The 16,060-nt window shown below is 54.8% G+C and overlaps 2 protein-coding genes across 3 annotated transcripts in view; both read right to left on the reverse strand.

Moving 5' to 3' along the window:
- Window positions 1-481: 481 nt before the first annotated feature.
- GDPD2 (glycerophosphodiester phosphodiesterase domain containing 2) lies at window positions 482-10,973 on the reverse strand. 2 transcript variants are annotated; one of them, XM_021680381.2, is made up of 16 exons: window positions 10,808-10,866; window positions 9,015-9,128; window positions 8,662-8,765; window positions 8,267-8,360; window positions 8,033-8,092; window positions 7,629-7,727; window positions 7,380-7,473; window positions 7,092-7,237; window positions 6,900-6,982; window positions 6,649-6,799; window positions 3,865-4,086; window positions 3,502-3,650; window positions 1,747-1,894; window positions 1,502-1,584; window positions 1,228-1,256; window positions 482-1,131 (listed from the first exon to the last, which is right to left on the reverse strand). In XM_021680381.2, the coding sequence occupies exons 2-16, from the start codon at window positions 9,117-9,119 to the stop codon at window positions 1,079-1,081; spliced, it is 1,620 nt and encodes a 539-aa protein (XP_021536056.1). In that variant the 5' UTR covers window positions 9,120-9,128; window positions 10,808-10,866; the 3' UTR covers window positions 482-1,078. The 2 variants fall into 2 exon arrangements, with proteins under 2 accessions (XP_021536056.1, XP_021536051.1); XM_021680376.2 differs by lacking the exon at window positions 1,228-1,256 and having other exon boundaries at window positions 10,808-10,973.
- Window positions 10,974-13,448: 2,475 nt separating this feature from the next.
- The window catches only part of KIF4A (kinesin family member 4A), a 115,430-nt gene continuing 112,818 nt past the window's right edge, over window positions 13,449-16,060 (reverse strand). The window contains exons 28-30 of the mRNA XM_021680348.2: window positions 15,630-15,746; window positions 13,936-14,058; window positions 13,449-13,652 (exon numbers count right to left, since the gene is read on the reverse strand). Coding sequence (XP_021536023.1) covers window positions 13,449-13,652; window positions 13,936-14,058; window positions 15,630-15,746 — 444 coding nt within the window. The remainder of the gene's footprint in view (window positions 13,653-13,935; window positions 14,059-15,629; window positions 15,747-16,060) is intronic.

A 16,060-nucleotide genomic window follows, 5' to 3' on the forward strand; every position in this document is an offset into this window, starting at 1 on the left:
AGGACCTCCCGAGCAGCACATACACTGGGGAACTTGTTCCTCGAGGGGAAGGAGGGCCTGGGGACCAGACCCTGCGCGCAGCAGCTCAGAGAGGCGAAAACTTGTGGAAATCTTGTGGAAATCGGATTATACCCTCAGGGTCTAGAGTCAAGGACACAGGTCCCCAACCGGCACGGAAAACAGGTGGCATTCAGACGTCACGGTGACGACTGACGCGGCCTTCTTCTTGCGGCAGGTAACCACAAGGTGGAGCTACAACGCAACTCTGCGCAGCGTGCCTCGGCCACCCAGAGTGTCCCCCGCGGGGGCTGCTCTCCTGCTTCCCCTCTTGCAGCCCTTCGTTGTCCCAGGTGGTCCTCCCGCCTCCAGCCCAAGATTCTCGCCCGTGATGACCCCTCAGTGTCATGTCACATTAGACCGGGACGGAAGGTGCATCCCCCACCAAGCCCCCCCGCGCTGAAAAGATCAGACCACGACCAAACGGGAGTTAAATTTATTGAGTAACAGATTAACAACATAGGAGGAGCCAACCTGTCTTGAAGAAAAGGCTGTGAACAGCAAAAAGCCACCTATAGGCGCAGAATTAAATGGCTACATGGGCTCTTCAGCCCCCAGCATCTAGGCAGGAAAGCAGTTAAATTGCAGGGGTCAGGAGAGACAGTGAATGGAGTGGGATTGGTGTTTCCATCATCTTAGTTCTCCAGGAAAGGCCGTTCTGTCATCTCCTCCAGTCACTGGTCCAAGCTGGTCCATCCCTGACACACCCTGTGCCTTCTACACAAGAACACGTGTACGCAGATCTGAAACATTATTGTGGCAACCTCCTTCCCACTTTCTCTGTTCTAGTTTCATTTCGGGAGAAACTTCCCGTGACTCACTGTCTTCCCAACGACCTCAGGTCAAAACCCCAAGGGGGAGCCAGACTCCATGGAAGCTTGCCGCATGCCCTCATAGTTCAAAACCTTCCGTTGGCAAAGTTTACCCCACCCCATCCCCACTCAGCCACTCTCCCTTCCTTGCGGTTAGTCAATCCAGACAGGCCTCAGACTCTGGTTGGTGGGGGTCCAGGGTTGGGCATTCACTCCATTATGAAATTGTTGATCCTGGTCAGCAGCACTGCTGTTTCTAAGCCTAGAGCAGGGGGTGGGGAGAGGGGAGGACATATAGGGAGTGACCAAAGGGCAGACTAGAGGAAGAGAGAAATGAGGTGAGGGAGGACGTTCTTACCAGTTTTCTCTCTCTCCTTCTTACATCTCCTAAAGGGAGAAAAGCTTCCCATTATGAGTTCAGCCGGCCTCGGCCATGACCCTTTGATCCCTGGTGCCCCCAAACTGCCTTTCCCCAAGCCAATTTGGCATGGAAGGAAGGGTCTCAGAATCTCAAAGGCACCAAACAGACCCAACCCCACGCTCCGGGCAGCATACGTGGGTCTGAATCAGCCACGTCACCGGGACCCTGGGGGAGAATGCAGACCCGGAAAGCTGAGGTGTGAAGTGCTCACCCTTGGAGGAGGAAGGTCCACAGAAGCAACAGGGTAGAGACACAGTTGGTGATGATCCACATCATAAGGTAGGTTTGAGGGGGCTACGGGAAGAGAAAAAGGCACCTGTCGGTGACCAGAGCACCAAAGGTAGTATATGGGGTGGCGGGGGTGGGGGGTGGAATATGTAAGGAAGAGAGGGCCAGGGATAAGGAGGAGCAGGGACGGGGGAGGAAGGGGTGGGCTGACAGTCCCAGAGCCCTTACGATGATCCAGACGGGGTAACGCATCTGCTGCAGCAACTGGCAGTCATTGGTGGTGACCGAATCCACCCCTGCGCACCAGAGCAGGGAAAAGAGCCAAGGCTTGTTCACCACAAATAGGTTCACCGAGACATTATCCTGATGTAGTGCCCTGTGGAGGTGGGAAACAGGAATATCCAGGATCACGGGGCATGAGGCACAGGAGGCAGCCCCCGTCCACGCTTGACTCTACAGTGTTGCTGCCAAGGAACTATCAGTTCGATCTTTACATACAGCCCCTGACCATCAGTGATTTTCTTTGCATGGCTGAACTTTGCCTCCTGGTGGATCCCACCTCCGGATCCTAGCTTTGCCATCTGGGGCCGCACGACTGTGTCTCTCTTCTTTGTCCCATGACAGCCCTTCGGAGGTCTGGGGAGCAGGTGAGCACGTCTCCGAGTCACCTCCTCTGCAGGCCCGACAGCCCCAGCTCCCTTAACAAGGCCCGGGGACCTGGCTTCTCCTTCCCTTCGCCATCCAAACCTCGCCCAAGCTGATCTTGCTTCAGTTTCTCAGTGTTCCTTTCGAAGTGTGGGGGCTTGCATCTGAACATGATATCCCAGGTGGGCTTGGCCCAGCTTTGAGTACAGCAAAAACTCCTCTTGGCTTCTGGGCATGATGCCTGCATGCAGGCAGCCCGGGGTCGGGTTCGTTTTGGCAATGTCACAAGCCACTGATGACTCATTATGCACACTATTCAATCAAAGCCCTGGTCTCTCTCGCACATGTTCCTGCTGAATGCCAGTATCTCCTCTCTCGGCTTTGTGCAATTGAGCTTCCTTTGGACTGCAAATAGAGGTCTTTACATCTATCCTTGTGTTTCCTCTCGGTACATTTGGTCCATCGTCTTAGCGCGCGTAGGCCTTTCGGGGCCTTGATTTCATCACCAGTGTATTCATTACCAATTCATGTCTTTTGGAAACATGATCAGCAGTTGAGGTTGACTAGGACAAGACTAAAGGGAGGGCCAAAGCCAATGTCGTGTCGTGACAGCTCAGGGAAAGGTCCTTAAAATACTTGCGATTACTGGGCTATCATTCAGGCCACGTTTTTTTTTTTTTTTCCTTATAAGAGACCTTGGCAATGGCATGCTTTGCCGTCCATCCTGTTTACTGGCTGGGTCAGCTTCCAGGGCCCAGCTCACATCTGGGACTCTCTTGCCTCTCTCCCCTGGACCCCTCCTCTCTTGCTCTTACTTATCTCTGTGGTGAAGAAGGAAAGCTAAAACTGTTCTTGTGGCCTACAAGGTCCTACCCAGTTTGGCTCCTGCCCACCTCCCCAGCCTCACATTCCCCTTGATTCGGCTGCTGTCCCTGCTCCTCTTGCAGCTCTTCTCAGCATTCACTAGCTCCTTGTGACCGCGACTGGTCAGGTCTCAGCCCAGATAGCACCTCCTCTTTAATGACTTTTCCTAATGTGGCCCCTCTCGAGCCCTCACTCCCAAGCCTAATTGCTCTACTTCATCTCCCCGTTTTCTTATCTTCATATCACTTATCACTACCCAATACGCATGTAATTCGTTCGGTTTGTTATCTGTCTCTTTGTATGTGTGCCCAAAGCCTGCAACAAAGAGTGCCTGACACGGAGCGAGTGTTAAATATATTGATAAATATTTGTTGTATGCGTGAATAAATGAACAGCTTTTGCCCTCCCTGAGGTGGCGCTACCCTGCCATGAAGCTTCCTGGGATCCCCTTGGCTCCTTTCCCCGGACACTCACTTGATATCCAACAGTGGCAGATCTTGGTAGGGGAGGTTGAGAAACTGGGGTCTCTCAGTTCTGTTGCTTCCCTGCTGTCCATATATCTGGCGCATCCTGGGTGCCCGTTGTTGGACATTGGCCCGATCTTCATCTGGTAGCCAAAGGACCTGTGGTTCGGAGAAGATAGCTGTGAATCTGGGGAGAGCTTGGGGATTCCAGGGGCAGGGGCAGGGGCAGAGAGGTCCGACCACAGAAGGGGGTATATGAGTTGGGGTAGGGCCCTGGGGCAGGGGGCCGCCTCAAAATGATCACCATGGCCTCGGGAAGGCGGGGGCTGGGGAGAGGGGCAAGAGGGAGCACTTGGGGTCCTGGCAATATCACCATGGCTTGGGGCACCCTCGCGCTCAGCACAGTCTCCAAGGTCTGGTTCACAAATGTGTCATGGTATGTGTGATTTCGTGGGGGGCGGCGCAAGTCAAACATGATGGAAAGGTTAAGGACTGCGGCTTCCTTTAGCAGCTCTTCCAGCGTTGGTACTGACTGGTTCTCAGCCTCCTTCCGATCAGGGCCTGACAGCCGCTTGGCCCCCCAGAAGGGTTGCCTCTATAAGAACAGGAAGGTTATTTCAAGATCAGAAGGAGCCGTTAGGCCATTGCCCCATCCTTCCCGTTTTCACTCATTTCCCCTACTTGGCGCCCAGCTTCTGTGCACCTCTGAGCCACGGTCTTTCTTTCTTCCAACTGTGGCCCTTTCCAGACCGTCTAACACCTTACTCTGTGACCCCCCAACCTCCTCCCCTCCCAGTTTCCTAACTTCCTCTCTCCTGCTACATTTTCTCTTTGGCCTCTCAGAGACCTCTGGGGTCTTGGCCCCTTGGTTTCCTCCCGGTCCATCAGCCCCTTTCTGCCACACCTACGTCCCCTACCCTTGGTCCGTCCACGGCTTGAATTACTTTTCCATAGCATCCTCAACTCCGTTCCTGCCCTGCCTGCCCCCCCCAAATCTGGAACTCTGATTCAACTCTATAATTGTCTGCCTCCTCCAGCCCTAAAACTGGGGAGCAGAGCACATCGTGTGGACTGTCGCTATAGTCCTTTTTCACCTTCAGTGCCACTTCATCATCCTTTTTTTTTTTTTTTTTTAGAGTAAGCTCTACACCCAACGTGGGGCTTGAACTCATGATCTTGAGAGTCGCATGCTCTGATGACAGAGCTAGCCAGGTGCCCCACTTAACCATCCTTTTCCTTGTTCTTGTTTTGCTCCTTCTTCCATTCCTAGTGGCTCTTCCAAACCTCTGCCACTCTCCTCTCCTCCCCTTGTAATCAACAAACGCCCTTACCTCCTAATCACCAACATGGACAAAGCAAGCAATCTAATACCTATTAAGTATTGACTTATGTGCCAGGTGGTGTTAGAAGTGTATTAATTTGGGGCGCCTGGGTGGCTCAGTCGTTAAGCGTCTGCCTTCGGCTCAGGTCATGATCCCAGAGTCCTGGGGTCGAGCCCCGCATCGGGCTCCCTGCTCGGCGGGAAGCCTGCTTCTCCCTCTCCCACTCCCCCTGCTTGTGTTCCCTCTCTCGCTGTGTCTCTCTGTCAAATAAATAAATAAAATCTTTAAAAAAAAAAGAAGTGTATTAATTTATTTAATTGTCCCAATAATCCTACAGGATAGGTCCTGTTTTGATGCCTATTTTACAGATGAGGAAAATGAAGCCCAGAGAGACTAAGGAATGTTGCTCAGGCTCACACAGCTAGTAGGTGGTGAAGCCAGGAGTCAAACCCAGACATCCCCTGGTCTTAATCCCTCTGATATGTCATCATACATAGAGTTCAGTGAAAAACCAATCAAGGGCCGCCTGGGTGGCTCAGTCAGTTAAGTGTCTGCCTTCATTCAGCTCAGGTCATGATCCCAGGGTCCTGGGATCGAGTCCCATATCGGGCCCCCTGATCAGTGGGGAGCCTGCTTCTCCCTCTGCCGCTCTCCCTGCTTGTGCTCTCTCTCTCTCTCTGACAAATAAATCAATCAAATCTTAAAAGAAAAAAAAAAGAAAAACCAATCAAAGTGCAAAGGAATATATGAAGTGATCCTATTTGTGCAAAATGAAAAGTACGTGTGTGTACATACGTGTGTGTACATGTATGTATGTATATATATGGACATATGGAATACATACCCAACTGTTAGCAACGAATATCTCAGAGGAGTTGGATTATGGGAGACTTTTCAAACGTTTAGGTTATTTCTCTAATGTTCAATTTTTTATGAGGAACGTGTATTCCTTTTATAATCAGGAAAAGAGGAACTGAGAAAATAAAGTACCCTTAATGAATATTTTTTGTCACCTACAGGACTGAAGCCTGAACTGGGGCCGGCATTCAGAGCCCTTCGAGACCAAGCCCCTGCTCCCCTTGCCAGTCTCACCTCTTACTACTCCCATGAATTTTATCTCCCACTTGCACTGAGCCACTTTTTGTCTCCTGGAAACACTTCTTCATACCTCTGCGCTTTGCATATGCTCTTCCCTCTGACTAGAGTTGTCAGTCCCTGCTTTGCCCACTTAAAAACCATTGTCATTTCATGTGCTGCTCAGGCCTTCTCTCTTGTGAAACCGCTCCTGATCCTCTCCCACGCCCACCGTGCCAAACAGTGGCTTTGCCAAACAGCGGCTTTGCCAAACAGTGGCTTTGCTCTCTCTCCTCTCTGTTTACTTACCTACCTATTTATTTATTTATTTATTTGAAGATTTTATTTATTCATTTGAGAGAGAGAGGGGGAGAGCATGAGCAGAGGGGAGGGGCAGAGGGAGAGTGAGAAGCAGACTCCCCGCTGAGCAGGGAGCCCTGATACAGGGCTCTATCCCAGGACACCCCCCCACACCCCGGGATCATGATCTGAGCCCAAGGCGGGCGCTTAACCATCTGAGCCACCCAGGCGGCCTCTCTCTTCTCTATTTCGTAAAGCTCTTGTGATCGCTCTAGTTTTCCTATGCTTACAGCCTATTGGCTCAGCTCTGTCCTGTCCTTGGAGGGAATGACTTGAGGGCAGAGACTGGATACCTATTGCTCAGCACAGGGCTCAGAAAATACTTATCGATGAATGAACTCTCCGCTCCCCCCACCAAGTGCCCCTACAGGTGGTTGCCTCTTCTGTGAGGCTGTCTTCACCTCTAGGAACCAGGTCCCGGCATTGAGCTTCTTCAGTTCAGCGCAGGAGAAGTCGCTGCTGTGGGAGGAGGTTCGGGCTGGGAACACAGAGGCCACATCCGTGGTGCGGCTCAGGTGCTCATCATGCATGAGGAAGGGGATCCCGTCAGAGCTGAGGGCACAAGGCGGGGGTCAGAGGGCTGAGCTCTGGGACTGCTCATCACTTCCTGAGCTCCCCTGCTGCCTCCCTCTGCCCCCCCAGCTTGTTTCACCTGACCATCACGTCGGTCTCAAACACAGCAGCTCCACATTCAGCGGTCTTCCGCAGGGACATCAGGGTGTTCTCGGGGGCCAGCTGGGCAAGGGAATTGACAGGGAGGTAGCAGAGAAGGGTGGGAGCCTGGGAATCCACAGGCCCGATCGCTGCAGCCTGGAGGAGCAGACCCATCCCACCCAACACTCACCATGGGGGCCCCTCGGTGTCCCACCAGACCAGGCTTGGGGGGTAAGTCTCTGGGCTCCATGATACAGGGTGAGGAGATGCATAGTGGGGCCAGGTAGACGGCCAGGGAAACTCCAAAAAATAGGAACAGGAGCAGAGTCTTGGGACCTGTGGGGCATGGGGGAGAGGCTATGGAGAAAGGGCAGTGGGTGAGCTCTGGCGGGGGGAGCAGGCAGAGAGCCGAGTACAGGTGCAGTAAAACAGAAATGGCGATGGCCAGTGGGGGTACGTCGGGGAGTGGAGGTGGCACCTCTTCGACGGACACGGTAGAAGGTAGCAGCCACAGGCCAGGCCAGGAGGGTGACACCAGCAACTGCTCCGATATGCAGGAATGGGGCTGTGGCCTGGGGACAAGAACCGGTGAGGAGGGTTCTTCTCCCTCGCGCCCCTCCCCTCCGCCTCCTAGGACCTGAGTCCGGAGCTACTTTTAGCTCTGGGGACCAGGGGGTTGGACACAGGCCAAGGCTCCCACCTAGTTCCCCGGAGATCAGTCACTCACCTGCAGTGACAGACGTAAGCTACGCCATTCCTGCTGCCATTGGACGTCCAGTCCCACAAGGCCAGCGGCCACAAGAAGCATAATGAGCAGCAGCAGCATCTGGGGGAACCAGGGACGGACGGGGCCTTCTTGGTCAACCCGGGGCCTTCTTGGTCAACCCGGGGCCTTCTTGGTCAACCCGGGCTCGTGGCTCCTCGGGCTGTGCCCCGCCCCCGCCCCCGCCCCACTCTCTGAAAACAGGACCATTTCTTTCCCCCTGACTCATCCCCATTCCTTCTCTCACTCAACACGTATTTACTGGGCTTCACGTCCTGAGCTTGAGTCCGCGCGTAGGATACTAGGGTGCTCGGCAAAGACCTGGCCCAGGGCCCCCCTCTGCCCGCTCACTCCCATCCCCACTGTACCTTGTGGACACTGTGCAGATGCAGAGGCTGACCACAGAGCCGCAGGAGCAGGGCCAGGAGCTGGAGGCAGAGGGCGGTGGCAGGAATGAGGCGCCCAGCGGGGTCGCTGAGATGCGCTTCCCAGGCTGATGCCTCCCCCCTGCCCTCCCCTCAGTGGCCAGGGGGCGATGCTGAGCAGGAAGGGAGGAATTAACGGGGTGGGGGGGTGGTTAGGCGGGCTGCTCCCCGACCCACCAATAGCAGGGATGCATATGTGACAAGTAGAGAGATGACCAGCAGAAATGCCAGGGACCAGTCCATCCAGTGTCCCCAGTGGTGGAACAGGAATCTGTGGGAAGGGAGAGGAAAATGTCTGAATGGGGGCAGGGGTGTGAATAGTGGCCTGAGGGGAGTTGGTGTGGGTGGGTCCAGAAGGATGACCAGAAGGGAGTGAGGGGAAGCACTTCATGGGGCCAGGGGTCCCAAGGACTGGGGGCCGGGGGGTGGGGGGGGACTCTGTGGAGGAATTTTCTAAGGAGGTTGGGTACCAGGACAGCTGGGCAGGGCTGGGGATGACTGAGCCCCCAGGGGTCCCAAGGTGGGGCAGAGATTAACATGGATGCTGAGGAAGGAGGGGGTCCATGACACACTCATTGAAGTTGTGCAGGTCATTGAGAAGGATGAGCCCGATGTACAGCCAGCCCAGGGAGAGGAGAAAGGTGAGGAAGAGCAGGCCAAACCAGATACAGTCGCACTGCAAAGGGGCAGGAGAGAAGCTCACAGCCGATCCCCACTTCCAGCTGAGTCCCCAACGGATGGCAGCTCAGTGGGGCTTCCTGCCAGGCGTTGGGCTGCTCTGCTCTGCCCGGCAGACAGGGACAGATTTTCTTCCTGGGGAGAGAAAGCCCCTTCCCCCCAGCTGCCTCTGAGCACACGTGGCCTCCTTCTCCCCTCCAGGCGGCCTCTGCCTTGGACTTCCAGTACCCCCCCATCCCCACTCCACCTTGCTGGTTTGCATCCTCTCTTTGGGGCATTTCCTCCAGTGGCAGCTATACAGGCAGTGGAGGCAGCGGGCCCAGACGGAGCAGCAGCCGGGGGACTCGGCCATGGTGAGGGCCTGGGAGAAGGGACACTCAGCCATCAGGCACCCTGGCAGAAGACGGACCCCAGCCTCCCTCCCAGGGCATCTCAGGAGCTTCGGGGGAGGAGCAGAGGCCTGGGCCACTGCTCAGCAATGGGAGGGAGGTCATGGGGCTGCCCGAAGTGCCAGATTGGACGAGGACGTGAGCCGGGGCGGGGGGATAATCTCTGGGGTCTTTCTTTCCCTTGAACCCGGATACCTGGAAAGTCAGTGGGACACCCAGGAGATCCAGCCTCTTTGCAGGCAGGATGCATACCCACCCTCCCCAACTCCTCCCCATTTAACAGCATCCATCCAGCTCTGGGGATATCGCGCTCGCCCAAGGGTGGGGACCCGGGAGAAAGTGCCCAGGGTGGGGCAAGTTCAGTTTGGCAAGTTGAGGCAGATCTGGCCAAGCTTCAGGCAGCCTCATGGTGGGGAGCCTTCCACCCCAGGAACCGAGAGTAACCTGAAGCAGAGGTTCTAGTTCTGACCTGGGGCTAAGGAAGGCCCGGCTAGTTGGCCAGTTGCTATGGATACAGAGATTGCACACACCACAAAGCCCTGACTAAAAGATTCTCAGTCTCCACCTCCCAAGGGGCAGGGGGCACTGTCAGTAAGAGGAAGACTGGAGGGAAACAGGCTCCTGGGTCACCTCCCAGCCTTTCAAAGGGGCCCTTTTCTTGCCCGCACACACCTGGAAAATCCAAGCCCTTTCGCCCCAGTCGTGTCCCTTCCTGCCCAGTCACCCCCCGCCACCCCAGCCAGGAACCCAGTCTCCACCTTCTCCCTTTTAGGGGCCCCACCCTCTGAGCTCGCTTGGGTGAAAGTACAACAAATATCGGTCAAAGGTGTGTGTGTGTGTGTGTGTGTGTATGCGCGTGTGTGGCGGGAGGTGTGGTTGCCTTGGGGCCGGGGAGTGTTAGACCTTGGGCTTTCGGGTCACACTGAGACCCAGCAGGCTTACGGATGCCCGAACTAGGCTGGGTGTGCGCCTTCTACCTGAGAGGGTGTGTGATTTGTGTCAGCCTTCGTATGCGTGCGCGCACTAGTGGCTGTCGGCGCTAATGGGTTTCTAGAGGACTTTGAGTGTGTAGAGGAGCCCCTGGATACACCCAAAGTGTGTGTGGTCTGAGGGACACGAGCCCTTGTCATCGGGGCTCCCTAAGGCTGTGGAGTCTTGGAGGGGGACACAGTGGCCGGACCCCTGAAAGGAGGGAGGGTGTGGCTGCCCCCGAAACTGCCCTCCTTACCCCACCGGGGCCTTGGGAAAGGAGGATTAGGGTAGGGAGTGGAGGGGTGAGGGGGCTGTAGCTGGGGGAAGGAAAACTCTCCCCTATCTGAGACCCCTCCCAGGAAAAAAAAAAAAGAAACATCCTAAAGGGAGGCCCCTGCTTCTTCCCATCCCGGACTGGCTCCTAGTAGCGGGCCCTGGGCTCCATCCACACTTCCTGCCTCCCTGCAGGTCCTGCCCCTGTATCCCAGACACGGCCTTCCAGAGCCCCACCTCCCTCCAGGAGCTGTCTGTAGGCTGGGGTCAGGATCCAAGCCGTCTGAAAACCCCAATCAGGGGAGCTGAGCAGGGGTGCTCCTCCATCCCCGGGCCCGGTTGGAGCCAGTCTCCACACCCCTCCCCATTCCCGCCTGTCACCCCCAGCCTTCCCCAGCCTTCACACCTTGTCTCAGCGGCAGCTCTGCTCAGCTCTGCGCTCTGCTCTGCACTGCACTGCTTCCCAGCTCCTCTCCGAGTTTGTCTGCCTCCTCCCTCTTCTAGTCCTTGGCTCAGCCCCACCGGTCAAACAGGTGGCACTGTTGCCACCTACAGGAGGCTGTGTGGCTTATGTCCGAAGGGCTTAAGCCTGCTCTATGGCCAGTGCCCAGCCCTGGGGGTGGGGGGGGTGAGGGGGTGGGAAGGGGGAGGGAGAGCAGATCTGCTTCTTTACTCGCTGCCGGTCAGGGGGCTTGGCGTGAGGAATTCCTTCTCCTTTGTGCGGCCCTCCCCATCCCTCTTGTCCCTCCTCCTGTTCCCCTCTCAGTCACTGCCGGGGCTTTGTCCCGGGCTCAGGGAGGCGAGGGCCGAGGGCACTGGCGGGCGGGAAGCTGGGGGGAGGTGACCACACAACTCTGCAACTTGGCAGTGAGGAGAAGGGGCCCAGCCAACCCCCTGGGAAGAAGGGGTGTGTGTGTGTGTGTGTGTGTGTGTGTGTGTGTGTGTGTGAGTGAGTGAGAGAGAGAGAGAGAGAGAGAGAGAGAGAGAGAGAGAGAGAGAGAGTCTAGCATTTCCCTGAAGCTCCCTGGGAGGATGGCCTTGATTCATCAGCCTCCTTTCCCTCCTGGGAGCCTACTTCCACTTCTATAAAGTGCATCGAAAACTCTATACAGGGTTGCAAGCTACTTCCTGAACTCTGGGCAGCAGGTCGCCCTGTTTCTGGACCCGGGGTCCCCATGGGCTTTGTGAATCTCGGGTGACACTAGCAGCCTTCCCCTTCCCCCCATCACCCCAGACAGGAGATGATCATTCAGGATGTAGCGAGATGTGTGTCATTCCTGAGGTCTTGTCCCCAAGGTATCTAGAGTCTCTTTCCAGGAATCATCTGAAGAGTGGAGTGTTAGGGTCACAAGCTTTTGGAAGACGAACACGTGCAAAAGATGCTGTTACTATACATACCATCCACAGGAGAAGGCTGGCTATCATGCTATAGTCAGCTTAGTGCTAAAGCATAGGGCTCTCTCTGGGTGGGATGAGGGTTGGCGGGGGGGTGCTGCTGGCTTGACTGACCTCCCCTCTCTACCCTTTGGCTGATGCAATGGCTCAAAGCCTGGGAGGCTTCCACAGCGTTGGTGGGAAAAAACATCTTCTTTGGGAATAAACTCGCTTACCCCTCCCCCAACACGTACTGGATTTGGAACAGTGAGAAGGAAGACTGGCTCTCTTCTGCCAAGAGCTGGCCCCCCTCCCTCTGCCTTCCCATTGTATCCAGGGGCTCTAGTTGGCGACGGCAAGAGGCTCCCTTGCTCCCTTGTCATTAAAATGCAAAGAGAAGCAGGGCTGCTTGCTGGCAGGAGGCCAGGGAGGGCTGGCAGGAGGCCAGGGAGGGCTGCCCGGAGGCCAGGGAGGGCTGCCCGGCCACCTAGTCCTCCTGCAGGCTTCATTTTAGACAGGTTGTCCATCAGTTTCCTTCTCTTGGGGTCTGGTGGATTCTAGAGGAGTTCTGGATTTTGTGGACCCGGTGCTGGGGGGTTGCTCTGGGAGCTTTCAGTCAGGTGGGGGGAGGGGACTGGGATTCAGAATGCAGGGAGAGTTAGCCCAGGGCTCCCAAGCTCCTCAAATGGCTGCGAGGCCAGTCAGCAGTCTGTTTGGCAGGCCGGGGCTGGCCTCATTTTTTAGCTTTAAGCAGAGCTGGGGAACCCTGATGCATAGTAAGGAGTAAACAACACCCCCCCCCTCCCCTTTCAAAGGAGACAGCAGGCAGCCAGGACTGTGCTGTCCTGGGACTGGGCAGCAGTGTGGTCCCACCGGGGCTAAGCCAAGAAATCGGGCTGCAGGGCATTTAGAACAGCTACCAATGCCACCCCGGAGTCACACAAGAAGCTTCGGTGTAAGCCAGCCCTGGGTTGGGTGCTTGCACTGATTCTCCTCGAGAGCCTTCCCAGGGGCTGAGGAACACAGGCATATTTCTGCTTCTGGCACAGAGGGCCTTTCCAAACAGTAGCTAGACTAAGATTTATTTATTTACTTAATATTAACATTTTAAAAGATTTCATTTACCTCAGCAACATGGAAGACAATTGAGGGCACTGTTTAAAACACTTAAGATCCAGAGATGGTCAGGGCAGGAAATATCCCAATATCACCTCCATTCCTGATGGGGAATGAAGGATTGGTGCCAGGCCTCCAACCTTGGCCAGGCTCTGCCATTAAGCTGAGACAACCTAGAGGTAAGACAGCCTCAGCCTCATCCCCATCGGGGAGGTGGGGGGCAGGCAGCCTTACCTGCTCACAACTAAGAAAGAGCTAGATTGTACTGAGGTTTGGCTCCTGATGAGTCATCAAGAAGGTCAGTTGGTTCTTTCTTCAGCAGGTGGCTTAGCACCTTTCTGGAGAAGACAGAGTAGTAGTCTGGGGCTAGGGGGCTGGAGAGTAAGGGCCAACATCCAACAAAGATTTCCTCCCTTGTGGTAACATGCTGTCCCCCCTTTGTTTTTTTCCAATAGCAAGAACCCTGAAATCCAGAGGAGTCATTAAAGAAACTCCTTCTGGCTGCAACCTGAAAGCATCTCCGAAGCCAGACAGGGGCAGAGATGATAAGTTCAACTTCAGTGGGCTTCTTCTTCAATAGGGGAGCAGCCGGAGAAGAAGCTGGTATTGCTGGCCAGAGCTCGTTTCTTTTTCTTCCCTGGAGCTTTGTTTTCTTGGGATTCTGTTGCTCCGTGTTTCAATTCTGTGAGGCCAAGGGAGGAGGCAGCTGGGTTTGTCTTCTTTAACAGCACCTGCTCCACATCACACATCTCTTTCAGGATCTAGGAAGGGCAGAGACAGGTATGAAGAGATCTTGGGTCGGGGCAGAGGTTCTGCCCAGCCTTGCCGCTACAAATGCTCAGCACGTTGTAGTATGACGTATCCCCAAGATTGGTCTCTTGGGGAAAAATAAAAAAAAACCCTACACGCCCCGCCTATGCCTGATTCCCACCTCCCAGCAAGCTGATTATACCTCTACCCCCTTTCCTCCCACCGCACTCTGTCACAGCTAATGCAGAGATGAATGCTAAGACAGTCGGAAATGCCGGTCTTTAGCCCACCTACCTTGCTGTTGGGAGTGGCACAGACAGGGTTAAAGAAGCTCAATCCTGGGGTAACCTCTGTGGGATCCTCCAGTTTGAAAGAGCCTTCGGAATCCTGGGTCCGCTCAACAGTGCCCAGGCCATCCTGAGAATCAGACAGGCATATTAGAAGTTCAGCTACGGAGGTTACAAAAATCAGTCTGCTCCCCTTTCACCAGTGAGGTACCAGCTCTGAGGCCCTCATCGGTCAGTCGAAGTAAGTCTCAGGGAGACCCTGCTTGCGGTTTCTTGCCGTTGCAATGCTTGAAGGCAGCCTCCGAAGGCAAAGGACCGGGTAGGGGAGCGGCTGAGGGGACATCACAAAGCAGCGTTTAAAACAAGGCCAAGCCGTGGTCATTTCTTTGATTCGTCTTTCGTCCTCTGTAATCTGCACTATCCTTTTTAGTATGTCTACAGGGTGTTGTCTGTATCAGTCTTCCTTTCAGAGAAGGGAACTCAAGGCCAAGAGTGAAAAGTTACTTAGGTAACAGGGCGACTCTGTGGTAGAGCTTGGATTAGAATTATAGCCTGTTGTCATGGCAACAGAAGTGGACTGAGAGTCAGGAAGCCCGAGGTCTAATCTTAGCTGTCATGCCCAGCTGGGTAATATTCGGTGAGTTACTTAAGCCTATCTCTGGGTCTCACTTTCCTTCCCCATATAATGGGAGCATGGGCCTAGATAAGTGGTTTGACAACTGACATCCTCAGAGGAAGCCCAGTATAGAAAAAACAAGTAGAGAGCAAGTTGCTCTGATCGACACGGAGTTGAACCGAGCCAGGCCATGGTCGTCTGTTGCAAGAAGCACGTCCACGAAGCCACCGAAGGACTCCGGAACCTAAACTGGAAGAACCACGGGGACAGAGAATCCTTAAGGTCCCTGCTACTTCTACGATTCTCAGCCTGACCCCCAACTTGCCACGTTAGTCCTCTAATGACTACCTGCCTCGGAAGTCATTTTAATGGAAGACCCAGGGCAGAACTGCTCATGTGCAGATGTTCAAGAAACGCACGGTGGAGGATCATTATACCAAGCTTGCTAGAGTTGTAGATCACCGAGAGAGCTAGAGGAACAAGCTTCTGCCATGGGCACAGGGAGGTGTAAGGCAGTCTGTTTCCCCGAGTTTGCTCTTCCCGGGAGCAATATAAGGAGGGCAGCTACAATTAACTTGGTCCACAATGGTGACTATTGGAAAGACCAAGCTCCTGTGGGTCTTTTCCTAGAGCCACGGGGTAGTTGGTTCCCATGGAGAGGGTCTAAGCAACTAATGTCTCAAGATGTCAGAAGGATTAAGTTCCTTCCTGGAAGCCACCACGTGGCCCTTAGAGCTCCAGCTAAGCCTCTGGACTAGTTTGGTCCTGCATGTCTATGTGCCTGTAGTTGCCTGCTTCCCTACTCTTTGTTCCGGCCCCAGAAACTGTACCCAAACTTCACAGCCAAGGCTGGGCATGGGGAGCTGCATATCTGGAAGTCTCCCACGAAGGGCTGTGGGTTTCTGAAGGGGCTACGTCGACAAGGCTAGCAGAGAGCAAGAAGGACCGAGAAGTGAAATGGCTCTGGTTGCAGAGGACGCGAGAAGGGTCGGGGGAGCTGTGCAGGAGACGCCAGGCTTTAGGGTGGCGGGAACCGGGGCGGGGAGGCCCGAAGGGATGGCGAGGGCCAACAGAGCCGGTCCTACCTTGTCTTGCGGGCGGTTCCTGCACTTTGTGGGGTCACAGCTGCAGTCCACGCCACAGTCTGACTTATGTCTCCTGCACCCGCACTGCTTATTCCCACACCAGCCCTTGCAGGAACACTGCAAAACCAGGTTTGGAGAAACACACGTCACTGAAAGGCCGAGAAGACCAGCGTAAAGTGCCTCCCCTTCATTTGCAAGCCTTTTTAGAAGACGTGGAAAGCGGAAAATGGAAACGGAAACTTGGCCAAGCTTCTTTCTCCTCGGTCCCCTCTTCTTTAGGGAAACAGTGATCCCCAGAACCACGAGAGGTTGCCTAACCACGTCATGCTAGACAAATCCATTTTCTTGTTTGGATTGTATACTTGAAAGACAGCTTGGAGGGATACCAGAATAATGCAGGGTAACTGGCAAAGCCTCTCATGATGATTTTT

Source organism: Neomonachus schauinslandi, chromosome X, assembly GCF_002201575.2.
Source record: "Neomonachus schauinslandi chromosome X, ASM220157v2, whole genome shotgun sequence".
NCBI lineage: Eukaryota > Metazoa > Chordata > Mammalia > Carnivora > Phocidae > Neomonachus > Neomonachus schauinslandi.

What these genes read in the sequence shown, in the direction of transcription:
- GDPD2 (XM_021680376.2), bottom strand. Translation starts at nt 9,119, where the DNA reads ATGGCCGAGTCCCCCGGCTGCTGCTCCGTCTGGGCCCGCTGCCTCCAC. An exon ending in CTACCGTGTCCGTCGAAGAG is followed by an intron (nt 7,238 to 7,379) that starts GTGCCACCTCCA and finishes CATGCCCCACAG; the next exon opens with GTCCCAAGACTCTGCTCCTG. An exon ending in CCGGGACCTGGTTCCTAGAG is followed by an intron (nt 4,087 to 6,648) that starts GTGAAGACAGCC and finishes CTGTTCTTATAG; the next exon opens with AGGCAACCCTTCTGGGGGGC.